The sequence below is a fragment of the Corvus moneduloides genome, chromosome 15, assembly GCF_009650955.1.
Source record: "Corvus moneduloides isolate bCorMon1 chromosome 15, bCorMon1.pri, whole genome shotgun sequence".
NCBI classification, from domain to species: Eukaryota; Metazoa; Chordata; class Aves; order Passeriformes; family Corvidae; genus Corvus; species Corvus moneduloides.
Genome location: NC_045490.1, coordinates 59,756 through 83,887, shown reverse-complemented (window position 1 = coordinate 83,887; position 24,132 = coordinate 59,756). Strand labels below are relative to the sequence as shown.

The following is a 24,132-nucleotide window of genomic DNA, read 5'->3' as shown; positions in this document are numbered from 1 at the left end:
TGCTATACTTGTCTCTAGCTTTGCATTTTTATCATGCCTGTAAGCCTCTGTCATAAGCCAGAACCCAGCTTTTCTTTCATTTGGGTTTTGTGTTGAAGGGTGGAGCATTAGATTTTTTTAACATGTTTTGTTGACAATGTCCTCTCTCCTGCCTGCTACAGTCTGAATACGTAATAGTGACATTTATCCCTAGGACAGTCACTTTCTCTTAATCTAAAATGCAGCAGTTGTGTATCCTCTTGACTTTGACACATTAGATATTGGGAATAACACCACTCCCCACCTGTCCCATTCCTGGAGTTTTGTCTTGAAGTTTGGGTGACTAGTGATTGTTCAGTTGTCTTCTTCTTATGTTCATGTGATGATCCAAGGTATTTACAGCCATTCAGATGGGAGATGAATTCTTATTATTAAAATAAACCGTACACGAAAGTAAATGCAGTTGTCTCCAAGAATCATTTAAGCTTAGCAGTATTTTTTTCAGCTGTTTTCAGGTGTGTTTTGTAGAAAATGCTTTTTGAGGTGCTGCTTTCCAGGTTTTGACTCTTACTTGAGTATTTCTTATGGTTTGATTTGTACATGATAAAATGCTTCTCCCTTTTTATGAAGTTGGGGTCCTATTTGCTTGATTCAGCTTGGACTTCTAATGTTATCACTTTTATCTAAGATAAAGAATGCTATATAACTGACTCACATTGTCAAGCTATTCAGGCTAAATATTAAATAATTTGAAGGAAAGTAATTTCTTAGAGCATCATTTTAAGTTATACTGTTAACCTGTTTTTATAGTGTATGGGAAACCTTTGCATGTGCTTAAGTACTCCTTGTAAGAGAATCACAGAATAATTGAGGTTGGAGGGGATCTCTGAACTCATCTGGTTCAAACCCACTGCTCGTGTAGAGCCAGTTCCCAGGACCAGGTCTAGGTGGCTTTTGATTTTCTCCAAGGATGGACATCTATGTCCAAAGATGCGTTTTAATTTAACTCAGATCTTCCTATGGCTTATTTCTGAGTTGAGCCCCTCTTCTTTCTTGTCTACTATATTAGACAGGAGCAGGGAAACAAGAGGCTCAAAATGTGAATTGATGCTTCCTAGTGAGGAATTTTCAAAGTGGAATTGTGAAAAGACAGCAAGAACTCTTATATGCTGTTTATTGTGAATACAGAAATGCCGATAAAGCCCTTTGCAGGCGCATTGATTTTTGTGCACAGACTGTTGGATCTTTGGGTCAGATGTAGGACTTGTAGGAGGTCTTTGACTGAGATCTCTGAGATTGCCAACCAGGGCTGAATGCATCATAGATGAATAAATGCTCTTCTTGCCAGTATCTAGAATGAAAGACACAGAAGTAAAGCATGCAAATTAGTTCAGGATGTTTCTACAGCTTTTAGAGAGCTGCATTGGTGATAGAAGTTAAGAAGCAGTAGAGCAGTGCAAGTGTAGATGTTACCAGTTAGAAATATCTGTGTTTAACCTTTAGTTTAGGCAGCTGGCTTTGATTTTACTGCTGTACATACCCTGTTTTAGAATGTCTTCTCCTGATTGCTATTTGATGGATATGTTGAGTGATTTGTTCAATGAAAAAAAAGGAATGGTTAAATAGTCTTTTGAGACAACAGATGATATGAGTAGGGTCATGTTGTAGTTGTTTTGTCCTAGTTTCACTCTGCATTCTTGCATCTTTCTGTTAGATACTTAGATGTTAAAATAAACCAGCCTAAGATGCCTCTTTTTCTTTCTCCTCAGCTTCCAATAAGAAGTGTAAAAGCCCGCCCTAAGAAGAAAGCTGCTGGCTCTCTTGCTTCTGGCGAGTCATCCTAAGGCAACCTCCCCCTCCCCAGCACCTGTCTCTGTCCTGGGATTTGCCTTTCACTTTTATGGGGAAACTCTCCAAAGGAAGGGAGCTGAGATTCTTGTACATAACAGATACTGCTTTATAGAGCTCATTCCAAGGCAAGGGGGAGGCTGGGATTCAGAAAGCAGAGTAGAGGATACAAATCCTCAGGAATTTTCTCCTTTTCATCTCTCTGTTGGAGGGAATGCTGATATGTCTGTACATAGCCAGTTGCTTTGGAATTCCCACTGTATAACCCTAGTTGAGAATTCTTTGCTGGAAGAACTGACTAGGGTTAGAGACATCCATTGCACAGAAGCTGGAAAAATACTAGACACTGGAGTTCCACAGGGTGGGTGGCTCCCTAAAATGTCTTATCTTGCTCTGGGTATTCTTCTGCAGCTGTGTGTTGTTAAGAAGTGCCCACCATGAGGCATATTCCTTAAGAATGGACCATACCTGATGTGTCCATCCCCTTTGAGAAAGTGACTGAAGTGATGTATGCTGAGTGCTTTTGAACATAAAGGATTGGCTCATGGGAGGTATATGCTAGATTCCCATTACTCATACTGGAAGATGAAGAGATTGGTTTTTATTTTATTTTTTCTGGAAGGTGAAGGGAGATAACTGGAAAAATTAATAAAGGAAATGTGCTATTACATGCACATTATATGATGAAGTAGGTAGGAGTTACTGTTGAGAAGGAAAGTTTGGCATCTTTAAGATTTTGGCTCTTTTTGAAGCTGCTCGAATTTTATTTCAGGTTCTAATGCTCACTTTGACTCCTATGAGAGCATCAGAATGAGGTGAGTCCCATGCAGTCCCATGGCAAGCGTACTCGCTTTGCCATTTAGTGGTTGAACTCATGTCATTTTGTTGCTTGTTACTGCAGTCAAATTCTTTTATTCTAGCAGATGACTGGGGAAAATCTGTCTCAAAATAGTCTGTGGTCATACTTAAGAATTTCAGAAGCCCTCACCTCTCAGCTTTAGGAGATTCAATCCTCAAGACATGAGAACTGAAACAGTTGATTTATTAACAGCTGAGTTCCGCTAACTTCAGGATTTCATGGGGGATAAAAAGCAGGGACTAGGGCACAGTAATGTGATTAATCAGTATTCTCACTTTATCCTGCTGCAGCCCTTGCACAAATTTTCTGTCTGATATTTGCCGTGTTTATCAGTGTCCTGAGACTTGAGCAATATTTAACACTTGGGACAGAAAACTACAAGGAATGTAGAATATGTACTGTGGGAGTGAAATTGCAGTGCTGCAGAGAAAATTTGCATCATGCCAAGCCCTACTGATCTCTTGAACATTGTTGTTAAGGGGAGATCCCCTGTATACATGCCAGCTGAGTCAATAAAAATTTATGATATTTATGAGTAGGGTTCTTGTTGTCAAGATCTATAATGAAGGTGCACCATTATAGACGTGTGTCTGAATGAATGGTCTTAATTTTCACTGAAATTAGTTATCAAAGGAACCTGATTCCTACATGCAGGTGTTTGTGTCCCACATCTTTAGCTGTCACGTCTCTGAAATGACAGTGAATTCTTCACAGAGCCCAGTATTTTGCTGTTGACAAGGTATAGAAGCACTTCTGCAGCTAATGCTCCACAAGTATTTCTGTCCCAGAGAACAGCCTTTCAAAAGTTTATAACGTTGAGGATTAGGATTGAATTTTTTGTTTCCCATTTGTCTTGGTGGCAAATTGTTTGCTGTTGAATTGGCCGGTTATTTCAGGAAGCCAGTTAAGTTGGGTTTACTACTGTTTGTAGCTTTTAAAAATTTAAATCTTTACAGACCATTTTAGAAACTTGCATCTTGTCAGAAGTATTTGTTCTAAATTATCTATAAGGCCTTATCCAGAAACCAGTAGAAAATCCTTGATTTGGTTCTGAGTTTCACAAAAAAAACCCAATTATTTTGTTCTTTTTTAGTTTATTAGCAAACTTCATATTCATGTCTTACTAGCACATGCAAATGTATGTCCTGAAGCAGGAATACTTTCTGTTTCCAAAGGAAATTCCTCTCTCCAGACAAAAGATAAAAATCTTTCATGATTATGTGGAAGATCCAGTTGTGAGGAATTGTTGTCCTAGACTTTACTGTACTGACCAAGAGAACCATTATTCTCTATATACCAAGTATGTCTATGACTGTGTTTCTTGATTTTTTTTTTTTTTTTTAACTGAAATTTTGCAAAGCAAATTATTTATGTAAATCATTGTGAGGGACTTGATTTGGAAGCCGAGTCTCCCCTTGTTCTGATCTTCTTGCCCTTTCCTCGTGCATGCATTGTGGTAGTCTGTGATTACTAGGTTTCCACAGAGTGACTTTCCAGAATCTTCTCCAGAATCCATTTATTTGTAGTGGCTTTTCTGCTTTGAAGCACAGGAAGAATTTCTGAAGATTCGGTTCTGGCATTCGGATTTATCTTTGTCTTCCTGAGTTAGGTCCTGTGCTAAGTAGCTTTTACTTAGCATTGATGCTTGATGTCATTAGCTTGCGGGTAAATATGGGTCAATTTTACTCTGAGTTTTTTTTACATGGGGGAATTGGCTTTTAGTTGCAAGAGTGAGTCTGCGGTAGAGTGAAAGACTATTATATAGTGTGTGATGATGATGTCAAGCTGATGTGAAGCTGATGATGCCAAGCAGCAGAACTTACCCAGAGCAAGAACAGTGTCTCAGCATAGATACTGTTTTCTTCTTCTAGTACACATGTAACTGCTAGATTGTGCTTTGCTTGATCAAAGCCACTGCAGATCTACCACCACCCACGTGACCTCTTAGTGACTTTCTAGATATAGTTCTGCATTGGATGGCACTGTCTTGCATAGAAATTCTCTTGTTAACGAGAACGCTGAATGTGCTGTTTTGATAAAATGCTTTTATCAGCTGCTGTTCGGTATTTTCAGCAGGAAATGCTGGAATGTAGTTTCTCTTCAGTATCATCTGTGGGCTTCATTGTGCAATTAAGCGACTGGTTAAATCTTCACCTAGCAGTAGAACCTGTTGTGTTCAGTAAATGTTTAGAACCTTTTCCTAATATGCCTGGCCACAGAGAGAAATGCAGTAAAAGAAAATGATACTTGAAGGTAGGGGCTGAAGAGGATGGTATGTGTGTGTCAAACTTTGTGTGCCTAAAAGTTATCCTAAAATACCTGTACCATGAGATACAAAATTGAAGCCATGACTGCCTTTTGAAAAGAAATGTTCTACTTTCATGCTTTCTAGTAGTACGAGTCAGTGTTCTGCTGTTGGAAAAGAAAATAGTGAAATGTGGTTTCTTGTCTGAGAAATGTAATGATTTGTTGCAGAAAAGGGAAAAATGTTTTCTTGTTTGGCAGTAATCCTCCGTGGTGGGTAAGAACAACTGTCAGGTTTTAAACCTTTACACTTTACCTAAACATCTTTATTACTTACTTTTTAAAATTGAGTTTGTGATTCTCCAGCTTTACATTTCTGGGACTGATTCCTTTTAAACTAGAATAATCTTCTTGGTAGGTAGAGCGTACATATAGAGAGGGGTGCTGGTGTTCTTAAAATTGTGAAGCTTGTTCTGGGGAAGTGTCACCTTTCCTCATTTCAGTGAATTGATTTCTGTTCATTGTGGTTTTGCAGTGCTGGGCTTTCTTTTATACATCCCTCTTGGAAGTACGACTCCCTCACAATATAGTTCCTTGAAAAGCAAGATTTCTAGAGAGCCACAACATTCCAGAAATGGTTATTTACCCTGTGCCATCTTAATCAGTAGGAAATTTAGTGCCTTAGGAGGAAAGTAAGATATCTGTGGAGAACTCTGCTGGTTCTCTGATCTACGCATAGCATTGTATTAAGGAGGCTCACAAGTTAACTGTGAAGAGTCATTGTATGCTTGAGAGCAGCTGTTGAATTGAGCTGATTTTTCCTTTCTGTCTTCCAAAGTTGCATATAACACCGGCAAGTGTGGATTATTCCCTAAGAGAGAAATCTAGGGAAAAAAAATTGTATTCTTATAATGCATTCTAATGGGAACACTGTATTGTCACATTACTGCTTGCTGGGGAGACGCTGAATGACATCTCTGTGTAACTGGTCTGTACTGTAGCTTTTCTTGCTTTAGCCACTAGGAATTTGTAATGTGCTATCTGGCTGAAGCATCTTGTGGTGCTGCTTTCTGAGTTGTCTTGCAAAGTCCGATATGTGAAAAAACAAGAAAGTATTCTGAAGTTACATGAGCTTGTAGAACCATAGCGGTGTTAAGAGTTGGAAGGGACCTCTGGGGGTCATGTGGTTCAACCTCACGACTCAGTCAGGGCCACCCACTGCCAGTTCCCGTGTACTTTTTCTGTTCTGGAACCTACTGAGTTTAATGTTTAAGAGCTGATAATATGTGCAGAAATGCATATGCTGTATGGAAATGCGCTTTAGTGTTACCGAGGAGAATTGTTTTCTGGTCACCTTTCATCTGGAATATGGCACTGTTGCAAGACACTATGAACATAACTCATGTTCCTTATAGGCATTGTTAAAAAGCCTAGAGGCCTCAAAAAAGATCTTAAGAGGTATGCAGAGTAAGTTGTGAAAACAGCTGGCTTTAACAGTAAATTGAGACAGTAACTGCATAGCAGCTAAGAACCTGTCTTGTGAGAATTAGAGTAAAAATTGAGCTGTGTATAGTACAGAGTTGTCCAGTAAATACTGCTAACTTCCTGAGCCTTGAGCAACACTTAAACTGTGCATTCTACAAATAAGAGCTTGATTTCTTTTTTGAGCCTGATTTCTCTCTTAGAGTCAATCTGTCTCCCTTTCTCCCTCCCTCCTCCCTTTCCTTCTACCCCTCGCCTTCTAAACTGGGCTTGAGCTTCAAACTTTCATCCCTTCAGAACAATAAAGTTTGACTTTTAGCTCAGCAAGCAACTGATCTGCAGGAAGGACCAGGTGAATACCAAGTATCTCTCATCACTTCATAGATGTGTTATGCTGGAGAAGCACTAGCAGGAAGCTTCAGAGGATATGTTTGCCTGGGAAATTCGACCCTCTGCCCCTTGCCAAAGCCTGCGTTTTTGGATGAACCAGATGCTGGACTTAGCTATGCTCATACATACAGCTATCTGTAGAATCCCAAAATTCAGTGTCAGAATTTCCAGTGCTCTGCTTCTGATGAGAACGGGAAATAAAATAATATGAAGCAAAAAGAAACAGTGGCAAATTGGTGGGGGGTTTCTCGGCAACTTTGCAGGTAAATTTAGGTCATTGCTGTTTATATGCCTATAATCTTTGCCTAAAGGCCCTTGCAAGCAATCTGTTGCTTTCTTGCTGTTTCTGAGCTTCTATTCTTCTGTGAATTGGTTATGTTTTTGATGTTTACTCTTTTTAAGCAAGGGGTGGCTTCCATTTTACTGACTGTGGAGACAGGAAATGTACTGTATTAGAGCTGTAATTTAGCCTTTTTTCGTTATTCAAACCTATGACCTAGATTAATACATGTAATTTGTACAACAAGGCCTAAGGCTGGATTCGCAGGTGGAATCTGAGCATCTGTTGCAAAGAGCATAGGTTGATATATTTCCCTTTTCTTGCAGTGCATTCTGGCTGAAACGTGCTTACTGCAGACCCTTTGGACAAGGGCATTCTGTCTGCATTTAGCCAGATAACGTTAGAAGTAACATTTATGGGAATACTGCAAAAATAAGTGAACACTGAAGGAGCAAAAGCTCAAGTCTTCTGTAATATACTACTGTCTGAGACCATGTAAAACACTAAAGCTTTTCTGGCAGCAGTGGGAATACATTGCTGTACTGACTTACAAAGGTAGGGAATTCAATCATGGTCTTTGTAGCAAGTTTGGAAGGAAAGTAAGTCTGGATGGCAAGCATATAAATTTTACATACCAGGGAACTAAGTTTTTATCACAAGTAATGCGTATTAACTTACCAAAAAGAAAGAAGTAAAAAAAATTTGGTGACTATAAAATGGAGAGAAATTATCCTGATCATCAAACCTAGTACTGAATATAAACCTTCTGTGTTCATGCTGCTGCCTTACTTGGGAAAGCACTGAGTTAATGGACTCCTCATTTCTGGCTCTTCTGTTAGATTATTTCTCAAATGTTGTGAATGCCACGTAGAGATAAATGGAATTTTAATTTTGGCATTCAACCATGAATTCAAGTCTAAATTCAGGCATGCTGAGCTTTGTCTGGGACAGTGTTGGCTGAATGACAGCCCAGTAAGAAAGTGGGGAAAGCTGAGACAGATCTAACCAGGTAAAGACGATTGAAGGATCTTACATGAAGTCCAGAAATTAGAGATGCTTGGGTTCGACTCAGCATTTTAATGTCAAAGTTCCCATTAACACAGTGCTGATCTAAAGGCAGTACGGCACAAGGACGGCTGTGAATTCCTTTTTGTCCACCAGAGGGTATAAGCATAACATAAGATCACTGAACATGAGCGAGCAGACACGTCTGATAACGGTTAGTTCAATTATGACAGTTGGACAGCAATATTTCCTGTGTATGAAGGTCCTCCTTGGGATGAGGGGGAAAACAAGCTGGGGCTCTAATGGAGAAATATGAAATAATACTGCTGTTAACCTCTGACTGAAAAGTCTATTTAAGCTTTCTGGGCATTCTAATTGAGCTACTATCCAGTGAGGCTTGCTGAGACAATAGTGTTACAGAATAACTGTCCTCACTTTTTTGTTGTTGTAGTTGTACATTCAAACCATTTTCTAGCTGCAGGAAGCAGCTGTGAAAACAGCAATGTTTGTGATTCCCCCCTTGCCCCACTGCTTTTGCACTTAACCAATTGCTGGGTGTTGCTCTACTTTATACTCTGAGTTTTAGTAGTATTTCCTGGTAAGGATGAGTATTTTCTTTCAGTTGGATCTATTTTCTATGAAAAGAGAAGCAATTTTAATCTAAAAATACAGATGTATCTAATGTTACTATGGTAATTTGTGACCATGACAACAGAGAGTTAGCATTCTGAAGCACAGACAGATTTGGTTGGTTTTTTGGTTGGTTGTTTCGTTTTGGTTTTTTAAAGTCAACGACCTAATTAATGATGCACACATTTCAGGAAAAGAACCTGACTTTTTGTATTTGTTAACCGTACAAGATCATATGGGTCCAAGGGATTTTGATATTCTTACATAGAAAAGTTGATCAAGTGCAGACTGAACGAGCAGACTGTGCAGTGGAGAAAAAACTGGCTTAATGGCCAGGCCCAAGGGGGAAGATCAGTCCCAGAAAGTCTAATCAGAGGCCAGCAGCTAGCAGCATACCCCAGGGCTAGACCTATTGTCTTCATTAATGTTGGGGCAGAGCATGCCCTCAGCAAGTTTCCTGGCAATGCAGAACAGAGGAGTGGCTGAGTCTCCAGAAGGTTATGCAGGAAGCAGCAAGAGGAACATAGGTTATTTTACCTTCACTTTGAAAATACATGGAAATCCTAGTAGGAACATAATGAAACAGTAAGAGATTCTTTCCAATGTTGAGAAAATCTTTTATTTGCAACAGCAGAGATGGAGACTTGCAGACTGCAGGAGGATCCAGGACGTACCAGGAGGTTTCTGTAGGAAAGAGGAATAGAATCTAGAATAGTCCTGGGGATTCTTCAGTGTCAGACTGCGGTGGGGAAAAAAACCAAGAAGAATAAAATATATTCAATATGTTTCTATTTTTCCATCATATGATCAGAATTAGGTAAACCAACGCAGTGCTTTTGGGCAGGTGCTAAATTTCAAGAATGAGTTGCGGATTGCCCTGACATGCCCCATCCCAAGAGCGTGTACTGCGTTGTATGAAATATTTAGTAATGATTTAAAGAGTTATAAGAAATTAACTTATTACTGAGGGAGGCAGGAATGTGCTTTTGTGGCTAAGCCTTGTATTTAGTGTATTTATCTCTGCCAGTATAGAGATAATGTAAAGGCTCTTTGCTGTCAACACTCAATGTTGGTTTTATAGGAAGTATGTGGATATAAGTTTTGCCAAAGCCAAGCCACAGATTTTTCCAAGCTTTTTGTTTTTCCTAGGCTCTGTTGGGGAATCTAGAAACTGAATGGAAATTATAACATTGCTGCTATCACTTGCTTATTTGGGGCAATGAATATATTGAATTAAGTAGAATTAAGCAGCATTTAACAGCTTCATCTTTGTAAAAGCCACCTGTTGTGACTATTCTCTATTTACCACAAGAATGCAGTAACTGATGCATGGAGCCATTATAGTGCAGGAAGGCTATTACCTCCGAAAAGGGAAAGCAGAGAAAAGGCCAACCCAAACGGGGAGTACGTTCAGCTAGTGCAGTCTCCTGTCTCTGGTACTGCTCAGTCTATTTGATGACCAGAGGGCAGTCTGGAATTAAACACACATTGGAAAATGCCTTGTCATGACACTGTCACCTTTTTACCCGTGTGCTGAAGCACGGTGGTGTTAAATGACTGGGTTAATGGAGTTTTCCTGGGAGGGAGAGTTGTTTGGATTCTGTCACTAATTTTTTGTAGTCATTAGGTTTGGTTACTTGCTGTAGTATAATGACTTGAATGCACAAAACTTAAATCTTGTGTTGTGCTTGCTTTAATACCTGGACTCTTCCTAGGTGTCTTTTAACATTCTCTTTTTTGAAGAACCTATTTTAAAGGGCCCATTGCTTATCTTCCATTTCTACCCAGAGTATAATATAAATGGTTTTATCAATGCAGATGTGCTCTCATTCCATAGGGTGGCAACTAATCCTTATTTCTCTTCTCAATTATTTTGACATTTCCACTAGAAGTAGCTTTCCTGGAAAAGTTCCCTTCTGAGGCATCAGGGTCATAAACACGGAAAGACAGCCCTTCTATTGGGGTTAAAAAGCCTTTGGAAAAGCTCATTATATTCAGGCTGTGTCAACTTGCTGAAGATTGATGATGAGACCAAAAAGGCATCATCTAAGGACTAAATTTTGAACACTGCTTCTTGCTACTGTCTCATGTGTGTCTCTCTGGTAAGTGGTGCTCCAAGCACAACTGATCACAAGTATATGATGGCACCTCTAAAGAAAAAGTTGTTGTGATAAGGTTGAGTTATTGATGTGGGTGGGTGTCACCCCAAGACAGTGGGGCAGAAAGGTTCTGGAGGTTATTTATTCACTTTCTATTTCCACTTTATTTTGACAGATAAGTGTCTCTGATAATTTGAATTTAAATCTACATGTGTCATTAGAATAGGCTTATAGATTTATGACTTGCAGGTATGGCTTTTTGTTCTTTGCTGTTGAGTTTACATACCTTTCTCCCACCTCATGCTCCAGTTTCTTGCTACTGATGGCTGTGAATATTATTTTTTTAAATGCTGTTTTGTTATCTTCTCAAATTGTGCTCCTAAATAATTTTAGTTTATCTTCATGTCTTATGTATTTAGTCTTCTGCCTTTCCCCTTCTCCACTGTTGAATGAATAAAGATATGAAAATGAATACAGAGTCCTGCTATTTCTGCTATGTAAAAATAAGGCAAATTTTGAGAATCTGGTTTCTCCTGGCATTGTTTCCTCACTTAAATGTTGCCTGTCAGGTTGTGTCCACTTCCCAGCTGTTAACTGAGGACTTGGATTCATATCACAAGTGTATTTGTTGGGTGGCCTTTTTGTTTCTGCAGAATAAAATACTGTTGCTGTTAAGCATTTGGGAGACCTGCCTGAATTGTAATTGCAAATAACTTTTGGGGAGGATGGAGGTTGGAAAACATTCATATGTGCAAAGCTAGAGAATGGTGAATATCTGTTTCTGGGTCCATGTGCAGAAGCATAAATGTTTAGTCGATACTACATAGCTATTATACCTAGGCATGAAATATTAGAGTGGTCAAAAAATAACTTATTGTCTTGCAGGGCAGGTAGCAAGAACTCAGCTTACTGGGAAACCTGTGGTACAGACAACAGGTGGAGGGTGTGTGAAATTACAAGTTAAAAATGGGCTGTGAGAAGAATTTTCTGTAGCCATCACCAACAGCTGGCCCTCCATAGACCCAGCTAGTGGGTAAAGTGGGTAGCTGCGAGCTAGCAGTTGTAGTGGCTGGGATAAGAGAGGAAGTCAGCTAGCAGGGTTTTAGTGTTTTGGATAACATAAGTCTGAAGCTGATGAACTGTGGCCTCTAGCTGGAACTTCACAACAGTAGTCATGGACTGAGTCTGTTTGAATTGAGTTGAAATCCTTTTTGAATTTGAAATTCAGCCTAGCTTTTTTTTTTCCCTCCCCAAAGTAGACTCTTGTGTAGGTGGAGCCTTTCTCTTTTTACCCCTTTGCTGTCAGTTTTTCCTGCCAATGCTGTGAATCAAAGAATCATACCTTGGATTGAGTTGAAAGGACCCTTAAAGACCCTTAGTAGTCCCAACCCCTACTGCCAGCTTTCCATCTCTGTGGATGTCCTCATGAAGGAAGCAGATTTTCTTCTAGTTTCAGCCAGCTCAGATTGGTCATTCCTAAACACAGCAGTTGAAAGTCAAAATGTTCATATAATAAATAGAAAGTGTTTGCCTATACTTCTGGGCATATGCAAAAATTATGTGGTCATTTTCCTCTTTTTATATGTCTGTGACATTTCATATCCCCACTTGATCCAACAGCAGTTGACCTGGGCAGAATGATTACAGGAGCAGTTAATGAGCTGCCCTGGGTTTGGATTTTGAGTTTGCCTGTTTATTAGAATCATTGGCAACTCTTGAGGCTGAGCCTCTTCTTCTCCTGGGCTAGCAGGCTTCAGTGGAAATTACCACTGAATTTGTGAGTTGCTAGCCCTAAACAGTTTTTTCCTTATCTTTCATGAAACTGAAGCAACGAACAAATTTCATCAACTTGATCGCACAGAAATCTTACTTGCATATTCCTTTAGCTTGAGCATTACTATGCACCTTAAAATTTTAGCATAGTTTCTTTTCCTAACTGCAGAAAAAAATAATCAGACATGGGAGATATATTTCATGCTGCTTTTGAAAATGCAGCTTCTGCTTTCTAATGAGTTACCTAATACATTGTGCAGTGAAATTTCCATCCTTCCCCTTGTAATTGCACACAAACCCATTATTTTTAGTTTTGCTTGACAGGTTGGTAAAATGAAGTCATTTGAGAAGGGAGGAGGGCTGAACTTTTGTAGAAATTCCAAGCAGTTCTGCGCTGAATCATCAGTCCCAAGAGCACAGACATTCCATAGAAATGTCAGACAGTCCTTCTGGCATATTAATGAGGAAGCAGCAATGAATTTTCAGTCATGCTGATTTTAGAGTTCTTGTTCAGCTTCCAATAAAAATTCTTAGCATTCGATAATAGAACAATTTAAGAAAACCCAAAATCAAGATAAGGATACAGTCCAGATTTGGGCTATTTCAGTCATGGCGTAGGAGGGGAACCTTGCTTCTAGCGATGTGTTCGTGTGTTATTACAATCACACTTCTTTCCTCAGCTTTTACAATCAAGACGAAGAAAACCCTGTAAGTCTGCCATTATTCTAACTACTATGAGACTTGTCCTATCGGAAGATTGTGAATTTTAGCTTACTATGTACTTAAGCATTGGTTTATCTTTCAATACTCTGAAGTAAATTTTGCCTTCAGATTTTCTTTGAAGCAAGACTTGTGCTTTATTTTGGAATTTTTGTCACCTTGACAACATTGATCAACCTTGAGAAATAAAAGGTAAAAAATATATGTTCAGGAACAATAATTTGCTGAAGAGGTAGGGCAGGAGATTAGGTAGTTAAAATGTCTGTGACATTTTTTTGTCAAAGGATTTAATGTTTATTGAATGCAATGCAAAAAAACTGTTCATGTACCACTGAAGTTGGATATCTAAAAATAAAAGGAAGTGCAAATGGGAATGTTAACAGAGTGAGTGCAATATAGGCACGTTGTATTTCCTCCTATTTAAGAAGTACGAGAGGAAGTGTTGTCAAATTCTTGTATTCTGTAAGAATTAATTCCTTGGGGTTCCTTAGTCTGGGAATAAGAAAAAGTGAATTGACCTGTTTTCATTGCAAGAGCCAAAGGTTTGTCTCCCATAAACAAGTCTATAACACTGTAATTGCTGGCTTGTGGAATTCATTGTCACGACATGTCTAAAATTAATGGGTTTATTAGATTTCAATTCAAGTATTTGATTTGTTTCATAGCATACATGGTAACTGAAAATACTATAGTAAATGATAAAGCAAAAAAAATCCAAGAAAACTACAACTACTGCTCTTCCCTCCCTTCTTTACTCACCTGCAAATTACAGAAATTCTAGAAGCAACGTTATCTGGACTGGGCTACAGACCAGGTCCAGTGTGCGTGTAGTACTCTATGGATGCATTGCTGCGTATTTGTACTCTATATAACACAGCATTTCATAGAATTGTTAGGGTTGAAACGGACATTTCAAGATCGTCTAGCTCCAAGCCCCTCCATCCAGTGCACCCTCCACTAGACCAGTCCAACCTGGCCTTGAATGCTTCCAGGAATGGGGCAGCCATGGCTTCTCTGGGCACCCTGTGCCAGGGCCTAGCCACCCTCACAGGAAAGCATTTTCTCCTAATATCCAATTCTAAACCTACTTTCTTTCAGTTTAAAACTTTTGCCCCTTGTCCTGTCCCTACCAGCCCTGGTAAAAAGTCTCTCTTGTCCTTATCCCCCTTTATATATTGAAAGGCCACAATAAGGTCTCCACAGAGCCTTCTCTAGGCCAGACCATGTCATTGTCTCAGCCTTTCTTCATAGGAGAGGTGTTCCAGATCTCACGTGATTTTCATGGCTTCCTCTGGACCTGCCTGGAAAGGTCCCTGTCAGTCACGTGCTGGGCACCGCAGAGATGGAACCTGCTCCTTAGGCCTGTCATGATCCTACTTAGAAAGGATCAGCTTTTGTGTCATCCACAAACTTGCTATGGGTGCACTCAATTCTATTTTCGATGTTATTAATAAACATGTTGAAGTCCGTCAGTCCCAGTATGATCTTCTGAGGGTCACTACTTGTTACTGTTCTCCATTTGGGGATAGAGCCATTGACTGTAACTCTTTGGACATGGCCAACCAGCCCGTTACTTATCCTTTGAATAGTCCATCTATCAAAACTAGATTTCTCCAATTTAGAGACAGATGGATAGAACCCTTTCAACAGTATCAAGCAAGGGCACATGCATTAAAATTGCCCCACCAGTAACAGTAGAATGACTGTTTTCTGAAGACTGTTGCAGAGAGGAGGGTAATGTTTTCTATCCCATGGACACCCAGGAACCACAAATAGCAGTGTTAACACTAAGGTGAGTCAGAAATATCAGTGTAAATATTCAAGATGATTTTGATACAGTATAGATACAGCTAGCCTGTAATATGCTGCAAACCCTTCTTGCCTGAGATGACACCAGCTTGCTAATCAAAAGCATGGGAGAGACTCATTCTGTAGCAAGATTATTCCATAATGGCAAAGCACCTTGAGTATTCTTTCCACCAGCTTTGCAATTGCTGTTGTCAAGGACAGGATTACCTAGGCTTAATTTACAAAAAAACCAAACAAAATTCAAATATTGAGTCAAAAATTAAATTCTTTGTTTATTTGCTTTTTAAGCTGCATAGCTACAGTTTTGTTATTGCTTTGATGTCTGGATCTCTGGATTTTTGGGTTTTGGCTTGGCCCTTTAGCTACGGAAGAAACTGAAGCTGAGTCAAAGAATAATGAATGCTAATAGAAGAGACATTCTAGTTACCTGTTTTTCAGGTAACTTGCTATGTAGGACTTAAAGAAAGTGCAAAGCTGCTCTGTTTTTATTTATGGCTTACTAGAAGATAAGTAAAAAAAAATCTATTACTAAAATCTGATATCAAATGTAAGATTGAACAAGACCCAACAGTTAAGAGAAAGTAGTTGGGTTTCTTCCTCATTTCTTTTCATGTATACTAGAAAAATTGCCCTTTTTGTTAGTAATTAGGCCTTGCAATTTACTTTATTTTTCTTAGAGTATAAAATGTTCAAATTTAAGTACCCCTTTTTAACATTGACACTTAGTGTGGGCTTTAGCTCTTTGAACATAAGTAACTATAACAATCTCTTTCTACTAAAAAGATGTCTGTTTACTTGGTGTTTTGAGTATGTTTTTGAATTCCAAAATTAATTCGGAATTCTCAGGGCAAATATAATCAAACCATTTGTCCATACTGTGATTTGCATATATAATATGAAATATTTAACTGCAAGATCATATTAATCTAATAATGCACTGGGTAATATAATAAGTCCTCTATGCTACGGAAAAGTATAGACATGAGCTCTTTCTGTACATCTTAAAAGCTGAGCAGTAGGCAACAATAGCCACATCATTATATATTGGACACAGATGTTGTATCTGTTCTTTTCTGAAGGTTACCCAAAACCTTCAAGAGTAACATGCTATCCAAGAGTAATACGTTGCTAGCTGAAGAGACAAAGTTTATATGTTAATAGCTTAGAATTCATTTCATTCAACCATACTGAATGAAGAGTGAAACATATCTGGTTAGCAAGAAACAGCTTTTGGGATTATTTAGTACGTTAATTTTTTGTAAAATAAAATACCTGAAGAATTTAGAATATGCTAGAACCAGAAGATAATTATTACCTCTGGAAACCAGCAATAACATTTAGAACTGCTGCAGGTTCAAATCTAACTCAAGGCAGCTGTGCTCGAAAGTAGTTATTACCTGGTGTGTTGATCTAAAAAGTGAGCTAGAGCTAACTGACCAAGTATTTATGTTGCCAAGCGCACATATGCAAAGACAGATATATTTTAAAGATGTGCAAGAAAAAAATAGAAAATAAATGTCAGTTAAATGTCACATATGATCGCATATATAATTGAATACATGAAAACACTGCTAAAGGTACTTCTACATTTTCCTAAAAGACAGGAAAACTTTTCCATTGCCTGTGAATCTGTGGCGTTGTTTTCATTAATTATATTCTTGTACTTCATTTTTCTTTTATATAGATCAGCTGAATCTTCACTAGGCAAAACTTTGCCAGTCTGAAAATAGCAGTATAGGAAGAACTGAAAGGACAAGGCAGGGCCTGACTGCTTCCCTGTAGTAGGAAGGGAGAAATGTCCTGAATTTCCATAGTTTAACTTCATAGACTCCTAGAAATGGCATGGATTGGAAGGGACCTTGAAGATCATCTCATTCCCACCCCTGCCATGGGCAAGGCCACCTTCCACTAGACCAGGCTGCCACAAGCCACATCCAACCTGGCCTTGAACACTTCCAGGGATGGGGCAGCCCCAGCTTCTCTGGGCAATCTGTGCCAGCACCATTTCTTCATAATATCCAATCTAAACCTAGTGTCTTTCAGTGTGAAGCCATTCCCCCTTGTCCTGTCACTCTAGGCCCTTGTAAGTACTCTGTCTCCACCTTTCTTCTAGGTTCCCTTCAGGTACAGGAAGACCACAATTAGGCCATCCTGAAGCTTCTCTTTTCTAGGCTGAACAAACCCAATTCTCTTAGCTGTAGTTGCTGAGTATCAATGCACTTCTATATCCTGAGAACTCTGTTCAAATATTTTTCTCAACAAGGAGGCTGAAATGGAAGCTGCTCATTTTCAGCTGATTTTTCTTGTTAATGATCACAAGGGTTTTTTTAATGATCACAGTTTATTCTGTGAAAGGATGGATTGGAGTACACCTACACCATTGCAAATATAGAGATAAACAAGCTGAGGTAGGGGGCAGGGAGCTGCCTGCAGTGGTATGGAGATAATCTTAAATAGCTTTGTAGAACTACTATGCTATACCTTGCTTCACCAAAACATTTCCAAGCAAAAGCAAACAATTGACCAGAGTATATGGGTAGTGGTAGAAGCTGTTGTAAAGAAGCAAAATTGAAAGCTTGAAGAGGCAAAATGGGAGGAGGCAAGTTGAAGCATGAAGATTGTCTGTAAAAGAGCTGAAGGGCAGAAGGAACTTCACTGCCAATATCTAACCCACTAGACAAATGCAGGTAAATAGAGCATCTGAATTGCACCAAAATTTGAACTAGTGCATACCTTTTTGAGAAACACAACATTTTATTTTCTTAAGGACAGCAAAGAAAGGCAAATAAACATAGAAAAGATTTCTATGCAAGCACTGTAATTGCATATGGGAAAAAAACCAAACAGAATGCTCAGTGTAGTATATAGTAGCTATAAGAGTTATCTTATTAACATTTCAGATTTTAAGGTATTGGTTTGAAATTTCTGTAATAATGGAATAGGGTTGTCCTTTTGTGCTTCTTAAGGCCCTTATATAAAAAAGATTTATTAAGTGGCCCTTTGACCAGAAATATACAGAATTTCTATTTTCTGTCATTCCTACTGCAAGCTTTAAACCCTTTCCAAAAAAACCTCAGGACACAATCGCTGAATTGCTTTAGTTATGTGGTCTAGCCAGCCGAGGTTTGTATCTCTGATGGTACCAAGTCATTCACAGGTAGATGATTGCAAGGAATGTTAATTGTCTTGACCTGGTGAACAGTGCTTCTGTTTACTAGTTACCTAGATTTAATTCAGATTATGCTGTAAAGGAGCAGTGACGGGACAGGAGAATAGTCTCTTTAAATTAAATCCAGGATGAAGCATGTTGCTAACCAGACGTAGTACTTAATGTTTTCTGCATCTGCTCAATGTATGTCTCCATGGTATTTCACGACAGTTCCATGGGTTAGCTATTGTACAAAAATATATTTCCTTTTTGCTTCATGGTGATCCTTCTCTTGTATTCTGAGAAATTATGTATTTAGCTCTCCGTTGGTTTGGGGGTTTTTTAATAGTTATGTTGCATCCTTCTTGTTCCTTTTGTAAAAGCAAGAACTTCAATATTTTTGAGAATTTTTCTGTACTTTATTGAGCTTTACCTTTGTAAAAACTGACAAATCAAGACTCCTTAACCTATCTAATTGTCGGCCGTGACTTTCCAATAGTGGATGATGATAATATATAACAAACAAAGCAAGCACGGTGTGATTTTTCTTTCTCCTGCTCCCACTGTCCAATATAGTATTAGGTGATTCCTGAAACAGAGGCTGCTTTTCGACATTGTAATTAATAGCCAGGAATGGATCCATTTATGTAGTCCGTTTTGTAGCTGTTCATATTTATGGCCTTTACAGCATCAGTCAGCACTGGGTTCCATTGTGTATTACTACAGAAAAGTACTTTTGCTTGTTTGTTCTAGACTTTCTGCCTCATTGCTTCGTTGTGTTCATCCTTTCATCCTAAGCTCCCACCAAATTGTATTTGCCAGCTTCATCTTCTTTTAAGGTTCTTTTTAAGATCTTAGTAGCCTGAACTGAGTGAAGAGAGACAGGCAAAAGAGGTTGTATAAGAAATTTGTACTGGTTTTGTCAGTAATTTCTTAAGAGTAAAACGACTTGTATTCTTACTGCCTCTGAACATAAAGCAGGTGTTTTCACTGAAGTGTTACTTTATCCCAGTTCTTTAGGTTCACAGCTCTTGATGGTCTTTGCTGATGTGATGAGGAAGAGGCAAGAAATGAGTTGCTGTTTTTACAGTGGGTGAAGAGAAACACAGAGACAGGCTACCTTTGCTATGGGTGGGATGTAGGTGCGTGCCTAGTAATTTCTCCCTGGACTTCTCTCTGAAAGTCTACATCTGGCTAGCATCTTTGACAGCATTTGAATCTCTAGATGCCTAAAGAGTCTGATTGCAGGGAAATTGCAGCCTGAGATTGAGGAGTGATTAACCACAGATAGAGTCCTCAGTCTTGGCGGTGAGTAACAATACAACAAAGCATGTGATTTGTAAGTCCAGCTAGAAGGGGAAATTATTTTCTTTAAGAATACTGGTGTCCTTGTACTTCAGTAATCTTTCACTGGTCTATGGTATTTCTTCATCCTCCTAACTATTTATCTAACATGTCTTGAGTTGCCACCAAGTCAGTTCAAAATGTTACTTTCACTTTTCCCCTGCCTACATTTACCATTCAGAGAAAACAGTGGCGTTTAGCTATGTCCACAAATCCCAAACTGTTCTGTAATAAGTACATGCAGCTTTTGCAGCATCTGGAATTAACAGTTTAAGACCCATTGCTTATAGACTGTCAGCATTGGAGATGTAACAGAGCAACACAGCATAACTTCTTTGATCTAATCCAAAGACTTCATGCTCAGTCTGTGATAACATCCTTGCCATCTCTCCTGTGCTAACATTCTTTCAGTGGGCCTTCAGTGGTCATTTGTGGGAGGTTCTGTGTCTCAATAGTGGAAACAAAAGATGGAGGACAATTGTGTGAAGGATACCAGTTAACATAAGAAATTGGCCTTTCCTGGCTCACATGTAAAATATAGAAAACTCCAAACAAAACTTCTCCCCTGGGTACGGGACACTAGACATCAGTTCTAGCTGCATCCCTGGCATTTAATGAGATCTGGTTCCTTGGATAATAGCAAGATCCTTTGCTGATATGATGTAGTTGTCATGGCTACAAAAGGACCAGCTGCTAAATACAAAGTATCAGAAAGATGAAAATGGAGAAAATCAATGTCCAAACAGAAAAGATTGCAGAGCAGATAAGATGATTTGGAGATCAGGAAAAAATAAAGGGAATGGGGACAGCAACTAGGGAATTCAACAGGAAATAAGAGAAAAGAAAGTTCAAAGGTAGATGTATCAGAGATGTATGATCCAGGAGCAGACCTTGAAGGAACTTGACATGCTTACGTTTGTAATTAATGAAAAGCATTCAAAGAGAAGTCTGGAAACAATATTCCATAGCAAAGGTCCCTTTTGGCTTATTCTCTTTGGAACTTTGCACATTATATCTTAGGAAAGAATGTACTGTGGAAGACAAAGTTGTGTTCTGATACTGAAGCATGGACAGTGAATTTTTCCCCCAAGATAATACAGCTAGTGGCATAGGTGAAAAATAGAGGTAAGTATATCATGTTGGACATGAGATTTGCATAGAGAATTCCTGTATGCCCTCTCCTGTTGTTGATGTTTTGGGCAAGTTCCATTTGAAAGTTGTAGGTCTCCAAGGTGTAGCCTCTATGTTCTCTGCCCTAGTTTTGAGGCGGTAAACATTTGGATGGCCTTTTTTTTTTTTTTTAAAGTTGGTGAAAGCTAATTGAGCCTTTTGTTCTGGTGAAAAGAGTATCTGAGATAATAAAGTGAGCCTCATAGCTGGATATGAATTAGTATCACAGTGATTCCCTGAGCAAGTGTGTTGGGATCTTCAATTAATTCCTGTAGCAAGATGGGAAATCAGGTTTCCATGGATACTGAGCCAGCAGCAGCACTGACACTCACAGCAATTGCAAGCTTAGTTTCCCTAAAGCTTGCTTCCGAAGGAGGCTTCGCCCCCTTGCCCCCGCTGCTCTGTATTCTGTATTTTCAAATAAAAACAGATGGACATTTGAGGAATAGTTAGACAAAAACTACTGTCCCCTTACCTAGAAAATTGTGTATAAGAAATGCAAGTGATTTGCATCATTTTAATCTACAATTAGGAATAAAAAAAAATATTAAAACTAGAGGAGGAGAAAGGCTGTAGCCTATTGAGCTTTTGACAGTCACTGAGGATGACAGCAAGGCCTCTGTAAGGACAGATTTATAACCAAGGACACAGTAAGAGCAGAGTACCTTTTTTAGTGCAGGGCTGTAGGTGGTTTCAACATAGCTGTTCACCCAGGTGATTGCAGCAATGTGTATATTAGCACTTATGAAAGAAATCTGGAAGAAAAAAGTGTCCAATTAGAAATACAATATGGAAACCCCAAATTATAGTTATTACTCAGAAGCTCACTGCCAGACATATTGATAGATGGTGTACTCACATTAAAAACATGTAAGATAAGTGAGAGGAAGAAAGATATTTACAGTTATGTGCGTTTTTGAGTCCCTTTTGATTCAAAGTAACACCTAGCACTGTATTTTTATTTGCCGTGGGATACAAATTTGAGGAAGTTCACCACCTTATTTACACCATGTAGTAGTCCACCAAATACAGAATGAACACTGATAACATCCATGAAGAAAGGCATTATAACTAGGAATGTCTTCAATACCTGCTCTGATCTGATCTCCTCCTCAAGAAATCCCTAAAACATATTCTTGCTGATTGTAATTTAAACTTCCATTAACCTCTTACACTGACTTATTTAAAATGATATTTATAGATCCTGGCCAGCTCCATCGGCAAACGTGTCAAAACAAAAGCCATTATTTGTTTTGGGAAGAGCCAAATATTAGGAAAAAATTGCTATTTTTTGGAATTTAAAGAGTTTATTCTCTAAGTGACCAACTTGATCTCTTAGGAAATGCATCCATGGTCTTTAAATGGATTAAAAATTTATTCTTTTTCTTAATTTTTTAGATATTACAGAAAAGACATAGTACTTGAGTACAGTCCATTTTTAGCTGAGTCATGCACTTGGCACAGCTCACTGGCTGTCCACACTTCAGAGTTGTTAGCTTGCTCCTTGGAGTGTTCAGTTCAGGTGTATCAAGTATCCCAGGGACTGGTCTCCGTAATGTTCTGGGCAAATCTGCCTTGTTTTCCTTCAAAGGGAGAAGAGATGGCAGAGATGGAAGAAACGTGTTTGCTTACCAAGTGCCATGTCACTTCCTCTCCACAGAAAAGAGGAGCCTTGGGCTGCTGTGGAGAAATGCTGAAAGACAAAGCTCAGAAATTAATCAGAAAGCTCAGAAGTTAGCCTAGCTGTACCCAGTCCATCTGATATCTGAGGACTAATGGCAGTGCAAGGGGGGTTGTTTTCTTCCGAATTTCCTCCTCTAACAGAACACCTAGTATATTTGCAAAGTGACTGTGATTGTTGCAGTCACTGCATGGTGTCCTGCAGTTGGCTGCTGCCCTTTGCTGCCACAGTCTGAGTAGGTAAAGATCTGTCTTTGAATTGTTCATATCCTTTGACTATGGTTTGTCAATTAAAAAAAAACCAGATATATATGCTGTGGTGTATGTATGTGTGTGTATGATTACACCTACACACTTGAACACATGCTAGCACAAGATAGGAAGCTGAATAACGTAAAAGAAAAGATACCTGCGTAAAATTACAAGCAAGTGGTCATTTTCAAATGCAAGTGCACGTGCTGAGGGCATTGCTGTTGTGAGCGGGAAGCCAGTTGCCTCTGCAGAAGGATGTACTCTGACTTGGTTACTGGAAAATGACATCTAAGAACGGAACTTCAATCTTCTGAATTCTTGTTACAGGCTGGAGAGAATGTGAGATAGATTGCTGTAATAACACAGTCTTGTATTGTGTTACTTTCTATCCAGTGCTGCAGCGGGAGTGGGAAAAAACCAAATTCATGGGTTTGAGAACTGGAGACAAACTTTCAAGACAATAAACTACTATCCTTGCTATAACATATTGAGTACACAGCAAGCACTTTGGTTTTGTTTCTTTGTGAGCTATCATACAAGAGGGAGAGTACGCTGCATATATATTTCAGGTTAAGCAGAAAGGCAGTATAGTTAAGAGTTCATAGGTATTTCCGTGATGAATTTTCTGGTTTTTTTGCTGTCTAACTCCCAAACCTTTTGTTGTCAGGCTGGTTTGCCTCTGTGGTTTTGTGATATCTTGTAAATAAACACAACTTGTAGCACTCTCTGTGCTCTCAGAGTTGTTGTGCTTGTTCTCAAGGTTGGGTTATGTAACACTACTTGCAGTATGTGTTCCCTGTACTGTGCTAGGAACATACAAGTAAATTGCTCTTTGAAAACATTCTTCTTTCTGTCACTAGCACCAGTTCAACTTCCCCTACAGAATTCAAGGCCTACATCAGAGGCTACAGTTTCATCTAGGCAGTAGCTGTTAATGATGAAGTGCTGGGGTGCAGAAGCCTACACCATCCATCTAACTGAGCTAATTTAAAAGGGCTCAGATTCAAAGCAGAACTTCCTATCCATCAGTCTATCAGTCTTCCTGAAAATCAGACTCCTCTTCCATTAAAGCTTATGAGGAATTTAATTGTCACATGCCTTGGTGTTAGTTGTCCTACCCTGACACAGAAAACAAATCCCAAGAAAAGGCACCAAAGCTCTTCCTTCATTTCTCATTCTCTTGATTTACATCCCTGACATTGCATTCAGTTAATCTTTATACACGAATATGAGCTGCACAATAAAGTTTACATATCTGATGCAAGTCCTTGATAAAGATCTCTGGCCACTGGTATACGTAGTGTCTGATTATAGAATCCTAAGAGTCTGTCCAACCTGGCTTTGAAATCCATGTAGTTTTGTGGGGTTTTTTTGTTGTTGTTTGTGGATGCTAAAAGGCAGGAGCAGAGAAATTTTCCAG

The 24,132-nt window shown here is 39.0% G+C and overlaps 1 protein-coding gene and 1 long non-coding RNA gene across 5 annotated transcripts in view; one reads left to right on the top strand and one right to left on the bottom strand.

The window, feature by feature from the left end:
* Positions 1–11,288, top strand: part of REEP2 (receptor accessory protein 2) — a 20,312-nt gene extending 9,024 nt beyond the window's left edge. For all 4 annotated transcript variants that reach the window (XM_032125160.1, XM_032125163.1, XM_032125162.1 and 1 more), the window contains one exon: positions 1,749–11,288. In XM_032125160.1, the coding sequence (XP_031981051.1) occupies positions 1,749–1,823 (75 nt within the window). In that variant the 3' untranslated portion in view covers positions 1,824–11,288. The remainder of the gene's footprint in view (positions 1–1,748) is intronic.
* Positions 10,359–24,132, bottom strand: LOC116451561. Its single transcript, XR_004243228.1, has 2 exons — positions 21,446–24,132; positions 10,359–13,486 (listed from the first exon to the last, which is right to left on the bottom strand). It is a non-coding gene; the product is annotated as an uncharacterized LOC116451561 (long non-coding RNA).